This window comes from Pyrgilauda ruficollis, unplaced genomic scaffold, assembly GCF_017590135.1.
Source record: "Pyrgilauda ruficollis isolate IOZ18807 unplaced genomic scaffold, ASM1759013v1 scaffold8, whole genome shotgun sequence".
In the NCBI taxonomy this organism is placed as follows: domain Eukaryota; kingdom Metazoa; phylum Chordata; class Aves; order Passeriformes; family Passeridae; genus Pyrgilauda; species Pyrgilauda ruficollis.
In genome coordinates, this window is record NW_024529932.1 from 12,422,961 (window position 1) to 12,436,992 (window position 14,032).

A 14,032-nucleotide genomic window follows, 5' to 3' on the forward strand; every position below is an offset into this window, starting at 1 on the left:
TTGAAAACTGTAAAGCATGTCTGAAATAAAAGAGAAAGGCAGAATAGCAAGAATTTCTTTCCCATCCCTTCAGATGTTGTAGAAAAAAAAAATCTACTGGAGCAACTCTTTATTCCTGTCATTTTACCAAGTACTGTCTGTCCGGTGGCTTTCAATACCTGGGTACATAGAGGTCTGTGAGAGTGATTTGGGGAGTATTGTTCTCATATGTGCACCAAATCTCTGGACTTGGAATGCTGTGAAAGAAAAGAAACTCCTAAATATGATTACTGAAGTTTTTGCTGTATTTTAATACATTTTTCTCAGTGCTATTGGAAGAACAGAATATACATTTTACATGTACGTTGTCTTGCATACTGACATCCTTTGCCATGATCAGAATCATGAGGTTCGTATTTATATATAACAGGAGAGACATTCTAGGTGGTTCTGTTCTGTCTTACAGAGGGCATTCATAAGCAGTCTAGAAATAAGAAATCTTCAACCAAATCAGAGAACTTCAATTAAAATGACAGTGCAGTGGGTGCAGGAAAACTCCGTGGTTAGATGTATCTGAGACTGTAAAACAAAGAATCCATGATCGCTCTCAGGAAATGTATTTAGCTTTACAGCAGTCTCTGCTGAACTGGATAATTTATTCTGTGGTCTTTATATGAGCCTGAAGTAGGTTATTACTGCCAAAAAGAATAAGGCATAGTCAGTGCCTATAAATCAAACAATCTGCCTAACTACTTTAGGAGCAGCAGGCTCCCTTGGAAAAAAACTCCAAAGAAGCTGAAATTGGAACTGAAACATCTCTGTTCTTAAATAAACAGGACAGCTTCTGGCTTACATTCAAAGGAGTCACCTTGATAATTTAACTTTATTATGTCCTACTCTTAGCAGCTGGATGTATATACCAACAGCCCCCCAAATTCTCTGCTATTAATGATACTTAAAATTTAGTAGCATCCCAAACACCTGCAATAAGTCTAATCCTTACTCTGATAAACTAAAACTGCCTTTGTCACTATGGTTTTTAATTTATTAATAGAAAAAAGGTATTCTATACACAGCAGAATATCTTTAAGCTTGTTTTTGGTGGGGAGGTTTCACTGATAATAGGATCAATTGCTGTCAGTCAGCAGTGCTTTCCCCTCTCTGGGCCTTCTGACTCTCAGAGGCTTTTGTGATGTCCTGGACACTTTCCAGGGCTGTATGGGTATGGCATATTTCTCACAAGCCTTAAAGTCTTTTGTACTGGCAGCCAGAGGCCAAACGTGATGTTGTGACATGTTTTAGATGTCATTGATGCCTCCGTGAGACAATGGAGCCCTGTTCTGCTCTTCCCTGCTGTCCTACTCGTGGGACAGGACAGTGGACATGCTTCAAGGTGCCCAGGTGAGGGCCCTGGCCTGGCGGTACCTTTGGAAAACAGCCAGAAATAGGAAGGACATGGAGATGAATCCCTCAGTTGTAAAGATGCCATCAGTGATGGGATGATAGAGCACTTGACAAGGATGTGGGCAGGCACACTCTCACTTTCTGTGTGACGGCGGTGCAGAGTGCCCTTGGTCCCTGCTCTGGAGCAGGATGGTTCTTCCTGCTGTGCCACCACTCTGCAAAGATTCCCCATTCCTCATATAAGCAGGCAGGCTTTTATCTTGCAATCCAGGTGCTTGTCTAAGACCAAAGCAGCCTGCATTTTATCAGTTTTTTCAGGGATGGGTCAGTACTTTACCCAATGATTGTACATCGTGGCTTGGAGCTAAGCACCAAAGCCTCCAAGAGGAGCAAGTTTTTAAACTTAAAGGCCAGTGCCACATGGAATGACACTGGTCAGAGTGGCAAAGCAGAAGATTCCCTAAGCACTTCAGGAGAAGCTTGGGGGTTTTTTGCCTGTAAGCTAATGATATCCAGGGTTGGGGTGTCACAATGTGATATTCGTTGCCAAGAATTCTGGGGGAATGGAGCAGGTGATGTGGATGAAGGATTCAAAATGCAAACTTTTGGAAGGAAATAAAGTCATAACTATCAGACAACAAAAACTGTTGAGTTGTGGAGAAGATGACATAAGGAATTCTCTTCATTTGTGCCTTTATATATTTTCTTCTCTTCCTGCAGGACTATACTTGGGAAAATCATGGCTTTTCCCTTGTAAACAGGCTTTATTCTGATATTGGGCATCTCCTGGATGAGAAGTTTCGAATGGTGTATAACCTCACATATAACACTATGGCAACACATGAAGATGTTGATACAACTACACTAAGAAGAGCTTTATTTAACTATGTCCACTGTATGTATGGAATCAGGTATGGACAAAAATTCCCTGGCTTAGGAATACATGTTAAAACCATGTAAACAGAAAAATAAGCCATGTGTAAAGCATCATTTTAGGTTGGGTGTTTAAAGTGGAGATGGTACCTCTGTCTGGAAGTTAGAGTGGTTTTGTTGGCATATCAGTATAATTTCTCCTTCCCATGCAGAAAATGGGTCAGGATGGAAATTTTTACAGAAATGTCTTCTCTGAAGCCAGCCTATATCCTTCATTCAGGGAAGACAACATCCCTAAGAAAGTTCACAGAAAACACCATGTTGGGCAGGAGTGTTGATTTGCTGGAAGGAGCTAGGAAAGCCCTACAGAGGGCTCTGATAGGCTGGATAAGTGGGCCAAGGCCAATTTTATGAGGTTCAGTGATGCCAAGTGCCGAGTCCTGCACTTGGGTCACAGCAAGCTCAGCACTACAGGCTGGGGGCAGTGGCTGGGAAGCTGCTCAGTAAAAAACGCCCTGGAGGTGCTGGATAACAGCAGCTGAACATGATCCAGTGTGTGCCCAGGTGGCCAAGAAGGCCAATGGCATCCTGACCTGGATCAGCACTGGTGTGGCCAGCAGGAGCAGGGCAGTGATCATCCCCCTGTACTCAGCACTGGTGGGATCGCACTTCAAATCCTGTGTTCAGTTCTGGGCCCCTCACTGCAAGAAAGACATTGAGGGGCTGGAGCGAGTCCAGGGAAGGGCAACGGAGCAGGGGAAGGGTCTGGAGCACAAGTCTGGTGAGGAGCAGCTGAGGGAGCTGGGGGTGTTCAGCCTGGAGGCTCAGGGGATGCCTTATCACTGTCTACAACAGCCTGAGAGAAGACTGTAGCCAGGTGGGGGTCAGCCCCTTCTCCCAGATAACAAGTGACAGGATGAGAACAAATGGCTTCAAGTAGCACCTGGGGAGGTTTAGTTTGGATATTAGAGAAAATTTTTTTGCAGAAAGATTAGTAAAGCATTCGAACAGCCCACAGAAGTGGGAGAGCAATCATCTCTGGAAGTGTTCATAAAATGGTGGATAGGGCACATGGTTTAATGGTGAACATGGTGGTGGTTTAGGGTTAGCCATTGGATTTGATGATCTTAAAGGTCTTTTCCAGCCTTAACAATTCTATGATCCTGCTAAACCTTTCAGATCCTCTCTTAACACATGCTTTTTGGTCATGTTTGATAAATGTTCCAGTTCCTAGGTTTAAGAACATGATGCTGCAAAAGACAAAGTTTTTAGAAAGTTATGTCAAGCAGAATGATTGCTTGTGTTATGTAGGTATGATGACTACGATTATGGAGAAGTTAATCAGCTACTTGAACGCAGCCTGAAGGTTTACATAAAGACAGTGACCTGCTACCCAGAGAGAACGACCAAGCGCATGTACGATAGTTACTGGCGTCAGTTCAAGCACTCGGAGAAGGTATGTGCTCCAAAGCCAAAGTGGCTTCACAGAAACCCCTGTGCTGCTTGAAAATTAAAATATGGGGACACCTAAAATGGCAGCATCTGTCACATGAACCATTTTAAAGCAGAGGAAAACAAATGAGAATCATTCCTTGAGTGTTAGATACCAATTTGACAAAAAGACTTCTTAGTGTGCTGGAAATAATTTTTATTATTATTGAGTCACTTCTTCATAAAATAGAATGGACAATTGTAAAAAAAAAAAAAAAGTAAAGCTACTTTACTTTTATAAAGTTTTCAAGATAAACTTGAGAATGCAGGAGTGGTCAATTATGCCAATACTTGGGATTTGGAGATCAAGAAATACCTAAACTCATATATATATATATGTACTTTATGGTGGCTTTCAGCAATAAAAATGTCAGCATGCCTTCAGATATCACATTAAATGCTTCCTGAGAAGGGTTCAGTGCATGAGTCCCTGCTAGCCTATCTGGCATGGAAACTGTTCCTTATTCTGTTCTCCTATATAATGGTCACAGGTAGTAGTAAAGACAACCAAATATAATTGAGAAAGAACTAATGCCATTAGGATACAAAAAAAGGTTTAAGGGTGGCTTCTCAGATGGAAGATTGCTTAAAGCAGCAGTTGAGGCTAGTTCCTTGCAGTCCTGGGATGTTGTCCCTATTGGCATCACTACACAGCTTTTTCTGGAGGAACTGTAGTCCTGCAGCAGGGTACGGGGAGAAATGACAAAGCTTTCTTGCAGCGGTACTTGACGAAAGGTTAGAATTTTCAGCCTGAGTGGATAAACCATGTTGTACTCAGAGGTGAGCTAAATGGCTGATGTAATTTTTTACAGGTTCATGTCAATCTACTTCTGATGGAAGCTCGGATGCAAGCCGAACTTCTGTACGCCCTTCGTGCCATAACTCGTCACTTAACCTGAAGCACTCGCTGGCCAGGAGTACAGGGGCTTTTACTGAGTATGTAAAGACCTTTCGAAATAGATACACACCAGAAGCTGTTTGTGATGTAGCATCAGGTTTTTCAATTCTCTAGTGTCAAAGTTTAGCCGTGCTTCTCGGCGGCTGTAATGTGCAATGACGTGTTTTATTTTCTTGATGCTTAACATTACTAATGATAACAAAAGTAACACGGAGGAGCGCTACTCTGCATTGTTTCCGGCTGGATTTCTGCACAGCGGTCAGGATCCTGAAACTGGTTTTATTGTATCCAATCCTAGCGCTTTGTTCTTTAAGCACGGCAGTGAAGTGCTTAGAGACTTCTTTTTCCAAGCAATCATTTTTCAGATGAGTGGAGTCCAGCAGAAGATCAGTTCTGCCTGTCCTGAGAACGTCCCACCACGTCGTGACTCGCGACAGAGACGCGCGGGCTGTGCTGCATCGAATTGCCCACTGGATTCTCCTGTGTCTCCTGGAGACTGCTGCCAGTCACTGTCTTACTACAGCAATTGGAGGTGATGCAAGATGTGGATGCAAACATCGAGCACACTTTAATGTGAAATTAATCTTGATAAATCCTACAGCATGCTACTGAAGTGCAAAATTCATTCACGCTTTGTCATGCCCCTTCACAAGGAGAAGAGGCCTCATGATTTGCCATTTCAGCCACACTTACTGTGTTTCAATCATGCATAGTCTTGTTTTACTGACAGTCACCCTCAGTTGTCCTGACAATATCCATGCTCATCATGTGTTGCAATTTGTTTAGTTGGCACCTATAAAACTAATACACAGGCTGACCAAAAAATAGGGTTGTGGGGTTTTTTGCACTCTCTTCTTTATCAATGTTTTAACTAAGGAAAGTAAAGGAAGGCTAGTATATCTATTCTTTCATATTGGATGTATAGAAATTATTTCCCATAACTTTTTCATAGCATGAAATTGTAATATTCAAAGTTTTAAAATTTTCTATGCATTAGTGTGAGTGAACAAAAGAAAAGTGCAATATTTAAAAAGAAAGCAAGCTTTTTTCCCTGACATGCCACTGCTAAAGTGTCCTTCTTATATAGCCATAAAGAAATTTTAAAACCAAATTTCTTTATTGTCTAAGGCCTAGCAGTTTTGTTTTAGCTTTTATGGCTTAAGACAACCTGATACTGAGATGCCAAAGCATCCCCAAAACAAAGCATTTTTGGACAACCAGTAATATTGGGGAAGGGAAGAAATAAGCTGCCAAAAATGTCACACTTTTGTGCTGTTTTCTGTTGCTTTTGACTAATTTTTGAGAGCACAAAATGTTGATATTTATAGCTTTATTTTGTATTGCATTTAATGAACCAGTGAAGTGCCTAAAGAGATGCTTAAACTTACCCAGTAGAACACAAGTTAACTGCTTCAACTTTTGTCTGTTGGTTTGGACTTTTCATATTTCTTTTGAGGAGGGTGACCTTTATTTCTGTGGTATACATTCAAAACTAACTGGACAGATTTATTTTTAATGTTCTGTTGGATTGTAAAAGTTAATGCAGGACTTTTTTTTTCATTGGTGATTGCAGAATAGTTAGAAAAAAAAATACTACCAGTCATATTTTGACACTTTTCATTACAAAACCATGGACCAGTACTCTAGTAAAGTTAATTTTCTCTTTTTTCCTTTTCCTGATCCTTGCTTTGACTTTGCATGTTGTTTTTTTTGCTTTATCTGTCCGTTCCAAATTGGAAAGCCCAATGATTGTACACTTTTCTGCACTTTCAGACTGCAGACTCTGCATGTGAAAACCTTTTGAGGAAAAAATCAGTAATTTTTTCTTTAAGTCTCATGTGGGCTATTTAGAAAACTACCCAACAGACAGCACTGGTCTGTCTGCTAGAGACCATTGGGTAGAACATCAGATTTATTTATCTTGTATAGCTAACTGCAAAGATTTCTCAGAAATGCTGAGATGCTCATATTTGTGAACTTAGATTTGCTTTCTAAATTGTTATGATCCTTCCCCCCGCTTCTTGTGATTGTAGTGGCCATACCTAATGGCTTCTGCTGAGAGAAGTTTTCATGCAATACTTTTGGGGTTTTTTTTAAAGTGATGGGAACTGTTCAGTACTACTTTAAATTTCTTTGCATTGAAAAGTCAAGTAGTCCTCAAGAAGCACAGCTGAGCTCTGGAAAGGAGGTGAAACTACATTTGGGTAACTAATATGATGGCTTCGTTTCCCCTCAGAAATGCAAAGACTTCTGGAGTAGGTTGATTTTTACATTTGGAAATATGAGTGCCTTTACTTCTTTCCTTATGAAATATACTTGCCAGCTCAAATGCCTTTATGAGCAAAGTACGTGAGCAGATTTGAAATACAGAAACCATAAATGGATTGCTTCATAAAACTTGTAGTAAACCAGTGTTTTGTTTTGGTTTTTTTAAGTGCCATATCAAGTCCCATATGGCCTGCAAGACATTCCATCACAGGAAATGTCATTGTACAACTAGTTTGCTGTTTCTCTCTTTTTTTTCTTTAATATTACATGCAAACTTGAAACATCTGGAAATGCTTTCCACGTGGCATATTTTTTCCAAAGTATTGCATTTACAGTGCAACAATTTATAGCCTAGTTTTTATACACAAATTTGGGATTTTTAATAGATGTTTGCTCAGAAGAGGTGTTTAAAGTCAAACAGTGCTACCATACACTTTATGTGTGCTTTAGGTTCACACTGTGCCAGCTTTTAGTGTGCAAGTGTTCTTGGAATTTTTTTTTTGCATTTTTAAAGCACGCATGAATGTGAATCTTCACACTTTGCTCATTAATATTTTTCTTAAGGGTACCATAATGATTGGAAGTGTAGATCCTCTCCCTCTGTGTTCCTTCATTGGAATTGGTAATTACCAGCATTCATGTTAGTCCACAAAATCCCAGCCATGACCAACATAAAAACAAAGTGTACAGTCTCCTGTCTGCTGAAGAGAAAGCTTGATAGGTACAAATTAACCAGCTAGCACAGGGAACACTTTGAGTAGGGAACAGAGCTTTTGAGCATGAACAGCTTCTTATCATTGCAGAGTCACTTGAAATGTGTGTTGCTGTAGAGTATGTCCTTGCTGAGATTGCTCTATTTTTTTGGTAATGAAGAGAAGTGAAAAAGGTGCCAACTGGAGAAAGCATTTGCATTTCCCAGAACACTCTACCCACAGCTGAATTTCATGAGAGTATCATCATACAAGAACAGAAATAATTGTTAAAACAGAAATAATAATTTTAAATTTGGGTGCAGTTTGTGCAGATAGCGACTACAGCTAGTGCTGTGGTGTCCTATGAGAATTTTGGTGAGCTGTAGGTGGATTTATTTTCATCAAGGCTGAATTGAAACATATATCTTTTGTCCTAAAGCGCTCATAGAAATAAATGTCACAGAATCATAAAATCTGCTGAGTTGGAAGAGGCCCGCAAGAGGCCCAGCTCCTGACCCTGCACAGGACAGGCCCAAGAGTCCCACCATGTGCTCGAGAGCATTGTCCAAACACTTCCTGAACTCTGTCAGGCTTCCCTGGGGAGCCTGTTCCAGTGCCCAGCCACCCTCTGTGGGAAGAAACTTTTCCTAATATCCAACCTGAACTTCCCCTGACACAAGTTGAGGCCATTCTCTCCAGTCCTGTCACTGGTCACCAGAGAGCAGAGATCAGTGCCTGCGCCTCCCCTTCCCCTCCTGAGGAAGTTGCAGACTGCAGTGAGGTGTCCCCTCAGTCTCCTCCAGGCTGGACAGACCAAGTGACCCAGCCACTCCTCATGTGGCTTCCCCCCAAGGCCCCTCACCATCCTCACTGTCCTGCTTTGGATGCTCCCTAATAGTTTTATATCTTTCATATTTTGGCACCCAAAGCAGCACACAGGACTTGATGTGAGGCTGCCCCAGTGCAGAGCAGAGCGGGACAATCCCCTCCCTTGCCCGACACCTTGATCCTTGAAAAGGATTTACTTCAGCTGTAAGAGTTAAAGAATTGCCACTATCCTTTCTTCCTATGTATTAAAAAAAAAAAAAAAAGCTTTAAGGACAGGAAAAACAGTGTTTGTAAACAATTACAAATGTAAGTATAAATTTAAAACAGATCAGAAGAGAACAAAAAGGAAAACATTTTGTTGCTCTATTACTTGAGTGCAGAAAGTCAAAGCACCAGATTCTTCAAGTGTACTTTTGTTTGGAGTGTACTGATAATTTCATGGGATTTGAAAAAAGCAGCTAGCTGCCTAAATTTCAATGGGGATTTAAGCACCCAGGCACTCAGCAAAATCCTGAGTGCCCACTTGAATATTTGAGTCAGATTTTTAAAGAAACTGAGTCACCTAAATAAAATAGAATAAAATTAATTTCCTTAAAGACTAAAGGAATAATATGTACAAGATCCATGTGATTCACAGTGATTGTTAATGAAATTAGTTGTTTTGGGGACTTATTGTAGACTTAGAGAAATCTCTCCTAAAGCAGTTAAACTGTAAGCCACTGCTCTTGCAGAACAGGTTCTCAATGTTTCTCATGCATGTGTGTTTTCCATGAACATAGGCATACATTTCAGGCTCATGATCCAGAATTTGGACTCCCTTTCAGAAGAGCTGGGTTGTTTAAGCTCTACTTGCAGAAAACATTCATTGGTGGTAGTAAGTGGATAGCATGTGCCTGAACTAAAAATTTTTGGATCAAAAGAAATACCCCAAATCTTCTTGATCTCAAGTGATGTTCTTTCAGTTACTTTTTGTAGATGTTTGGATCCTTCTCCCATAAATAAGGGGTGATGTTGCACAAAACAAAGGAAGAGGGAGTGGATTCATTGTAAATGAACTTTGCCAGAGCAGATCTGACTATAAAGCTGTAAGAATTAGTTGCTGTTAGCAGTCATTCCAAGAGCTGGACAAAATGTCAATTTTCATTACTTCAGGTTTACTGTTCCTCATGTCCCCCAGCTCTGTGTTTGTCTGAAAAGATGCATCCACCAGCTTTCCTATATTTGGGAATTGTAAGTGAAACACTTTATCTCCAAATGAAAATTAATATAGTATTTCATACCTACTGCATAGATTACAGGTGTGAGAGATGGAGAGAGAGCACAGTAGTATGAGGAAACTTCAGGAGCGTCTTGATCAGTGTTAATTTATTCCTTAGAGCACATTTCCTGGCAGGTGGTCATGCTGCTGCTCCCCCAATCTGCATTGGGTCTCTCTTGCAGATATTTAATCATTTGCTGCTCATCAGGGGAAAAATTGTCATTTTCCAACCTGCCACCACCCCTGTCCTGCATCAAGTGCTTCCTGTCTTCCCAGTTCCCAACCCCAAGCAGCCTCCCAGCTGCAAGGACAACCTCCCAGCCTTAACCTTGAAAACAAGGTTCCTCTGTCACTGCCTGTTGGTAAGGGCAGAGGCTCTTTCTCACATTTAGAAATTAATTGCCGTAGTAGATTATTTCTGGACAGGAAAATGCTAAATGTGGTTCAAAAGGATGAAACTCAGTATTTGCTTAGTAGCCTGTCAAAGCCTATCTCTAAAGTTACAGTAAAAATGCAGTGGATCCACTAAGGAAATGCTTTCTTTGGTGAAATGCCCCATGCTTGAGCTATTCAGCTGTGCAGGTTTCTCAGAGGGAATCTAACTGGGAATTTGAGGTCCCCTTCTGCCAGGCAGGCTTACAGGGCCATCTGGCTGGCAATCCCTTGGGTGCCTTGCAGCCAGGCAGACTGCATCCAGCCTCTGGAATGAGTGGATTTGGGTTTTTCATTTATCTATGGGATAAATGCAAATCCAAATGCATGTTGTGGAGCATCTGCTGGAGGCAGAGTTGGGTATTCCTAGGATACTGAGTATCATCAGGGCTTGTGGAAAATAGAAACCTTGTTCCTGGCAGTAGTTAGAGGTACTGGAGATGCGGATTGTTGCAGTGACTGTGGGGAGCAAGCCAGTCTGTCCATTGGTGGGGTGGGGGGCACAGACCACAGGCTCTCCCAAGGGGACACGGCCAGTGCAGGAGGAGTTGAGGTATTGGCCAGCTGAAGAAGCTTCACTGATGTGTCTGAGAGGTTTTTTTTGTGTGCCTGTGCATAGGGGTGGTGGTGGAGGATGCCTCCTTCCACAGTGTCCAGAGGGCTTCTTTGGGAACAGAGCTGGGACCCTTTCCTTACTCCAGAGATGGAGTAGGGGAAGGGAACCATTCTGCCCCAGAAAAACTTGCTGCTGTTGAATTGCATTTTCTCATCCCCATCTGCCCTTTGAAGGGAGTTTTGAGGCAAAATGGGTCAATAACCAAGCATTGTGACTCCAGCTGAGGAGTCTGGGGAGGCAGCAACAGCAGCAGCTCCAAACAACAGTCCAAAACTGTGTCTCATTCCTCACTTCATGCTCATGTCGTGCCACCAGACCCAAACCTCTTCCCTCCAGCCCAGCTGCCACGTGCCCAGGTGGCTGCAGGAGCAGCCCGCTCATGGTGGTGGGTGATGTGGCCACTTTTAGGGGGAAAATAATAATATATAGGCTACAACCCTTGGACTCTGCTAGGCAGTGCAGTCAGAGGTCTTTTCACGACTGTGACCAGAACTGGATATGAACTGTAGCTTAAAAAAATAGGAATTTTGCAAACTTGAAATCTCTCGATTTTACCCTTTTCTCCTTTTGCTGGAAAGCCACACGATGAATGTATATGCTTTATCTTTCTATCCACATAACTGAAAATCAGACTGCCAACTCCTTGTTTTGTATTAGCCTTTTTTTTTAAAAAAAAAAAAAAAAAAGGAAAGTTTGTGAGCAATATATGTAGCATGCTGTGAACGTCTGTTTGGATCTTTATAGTTACTCTTTAATCCATCAGTATTAACACCAGTTCTTTTCTGTGTTCCCCTTGGTACTTCGTATGCAGTGTAAGCAGAAGCTGTGATCGGCTTTGCAGTCCTGTGCCATGTTACTGTAACTCCTTGACTTTTTAGGAAGCACCTGACTGTGGGCCACCCTGGGGCAGGTAGCGTGCCCGTACACGACTGCCACTTTTCGGTCTCTTGTACTATGTATAGTTCTAAGTAGAATAAGCTTTTTAACAGAATATTGATGCGGTTATTGATGAGTCACGCAGGCTGCAAGTGTCTGGTGTGTGAGAGTCTTTGTATTTATAGTTGTTGGGGTTTGGTTTTTTGTTTTGTTGTTTTGTTTTGTTTTGGTTTTTTTTATTCATAAAGTAGCAAACTTGATAAACATAGCCACTTTAAACTGCTCTTGCTAAACAGACCCTGCTGTAGATAAAATACCACTGTAGATACAGGGAGAAGCACCAGCCGACCTCTCTCGACTGTGGGGAGCCGAGCCCCTCTCTGCACAAAGCACGGTCCGAGCCACACGGCTACCCTGCCTGTGACCACACGAAGACCCAAACGCAGCCAAGGCCGGGGCCTGGCATCTGTTTCAGCCCCTTGTGCCCCTAAGCCTGCTGCAGGCTGCCCCCCGCGCTCTGCTCACCAACGCACGGGGCAAGCGCGAGCTCGCTGGCCTGAGAGAGATGGACAGGCCAGCTGCTGGACCACCAACATGGTCACGGCACTTGTGCAGCCAAAAAGCTTCCAAGCCTCTCTCGAGTGTAAAAATTAGTCCTCGATTTGCTGACTGCAGAGCCTGGCACATCGGGGTAAGGAGCAGCACTGGCTCCCTGTTGGCAGCCGTGGGTCTGAGCCCCCTTGGCTGGGGCAGCAGGCAGGGCAGCGCCGTGCCCAGAGAGGGGTGTTTCATTGCATCTCCCACCTCTGACCCTCTGGATGGACAGGGGGAAAATTGTACCCAGCCCAGCCCAGCAGCTGTCAGCCTCTTGCCTCCCTGTGCCACGGCCACGCGGGCGTTTTGGGACGGAGGGTTAAGGGCAAAGCTCTGATACTGTAGCTCCCTCCCACCACCAGGAAGTGAGGAAGTGTGGCAGCTCTGTGGGTCCCACAGTCCCTACAGCATCCCGTGGGCAGGTGGCACATCTCCTGTCCTGCCTCCCAGGTCACCACCTGTCCTGAGCCCCAGGGATAAGCCACGGGCTCCATGCTTTCAGGGGAGGTTTGCCTGCAAGGTGAGGCAGCTGCTAGGAGCTCACTGTGGGTTCCCACAGCAGCTTTTATCATTTCTTTCCTGTTGTTGCTGGTTGGGTTTGTTGGTTTTTTTTTTTTCTTTTTTTTTGAAAGGACAGACTGACCTAGTGGGATGGAATTTTTTTGTGTGTGACTTTTGTTAGTTATTAAGTTACCCGACTTGAATTTATCTGAACAGATGCAGAAGGAACTTTCTTTTTTGTGAGTTAAGAGACAAAAACGCATTTTTAAACAAAGGAATCATGTATTAACATTTTAACAGCAATTCATAAATCTGCACTTTTTATGAGGTTTTGAAAAATCTATTTATAGGTACGGAACAATGGGGTTTGTTTAAAACTGTATCGCATTTATACTTGCTGAAATTACTTTCATTGTTATCAGTAGGAATTTCATTGGTTAAATAAAATGGATAAAACCTGACTCCCGTTTGAGCCATCATTTGCCACATGCTGGGGAACATTTCTATAGCTCAACATCCTCTGTTTTGGGACAAATTCAGTCCTCAAAGTTCCTTCCTCTCCATGCCTTTGTAGTGGATTTTAATTTATGTATCATTCAATACAGAGATTATTTAATCCTTCTTCCAGGGAGACCTAGGCAAACCCCAGAGCAGAAGTGGGTGAGAGCCATAAAAACAGGAAGGGCAAGCAAAGGTGAGAGGAAATATGTGCTGAGGGTGCTGGGTCAGGGCAGTGCCAAGCCTACCTAGCAGTCAAATTGCCCCCAAGTCCCCAAACCCTGCCCTCTGCCCCATGCATCACCAGAGAAGGATGACTTAGTGCTGAGGGATCACCAGGGAAGTTTGTCCTGTGGGATATGATAATTTTCCCTCAGAAACATTAAACTAGTTAACACAAGCTGCAGACCTGGGATATTTCGGGTGTAACTTCACCTCCAGCTGCAGGATGCACAGATCACAACAAAATAAATACATGTATGTATATAAATATCTGCACGTATATAAAGTGCTTATTTATTTGCTTTCAGTGGGAGTTCCAAAACTCTGAAAATATCTGTTGTCTTAAGTCCAGGTCCCTTGGTACAGGTGATGTGGCTGTCACCTCCAGTTGCCAGAGAAGCTTGGGGCTGGGAGGGGCACCGTGTCACCAGCACCATTGTGAAAAGATAAAAATCTTGCAGTATTCCTCAAAGCCAAGGGCTGCTGTGGAATTCCTGCTTTAGCCCTTAGAAGTCCCAGAGCATGGCTGATCAGCAGGGCCACCCTCAAGTGAGCCCTGCCCTGATTCAGGTCCCTGTTCACAGGCTGTGTGTGGTGTGAGT

General features: G+C 42.8%; 1 protein-coding gene across 2 annotated transcripts in view; it reads left to right on the forward strand.

Annotated features, from left to right (window-relative positions):
• The window catches only part of SESN3 (sestrin 3), a 40,125-nt gene extending 31,831 nt beyond the window's left edge, over nucleotides 1-8,294 (forward strand). The window contains exons 8-11 of one of the 2 annotated variants that reach the window (XM_041487303.1): nucleotides 2,104-2,294; nucleotides 3,568-3,712; nucleotides 4,560-4,683; nucleotides 5,011-8,294. In XM_041487303.1, coding sequence (XP_041343237.1) covers nucleotides 2,104-2,294; nucleotides 3,568-3,712; nucleotides 4,560-4,646 — 423 coding nt within the window. In that variant the 3' untranslated portion in view covers nucleotides 4,647-4,683; nucleotides 5,011-8,294. Of the gene's footprint in view, nucleotides 1-2,103; nucleotides 2,295-3,567; nucleotides 3,713-4,559 lie in introns of both variants that reach the window. The other variant, XM_041487302.1, reaches the window with a different exon arrangement.
• Nucleotides 8,295-14,032: the final 5,738 nt, after the last annotated feature.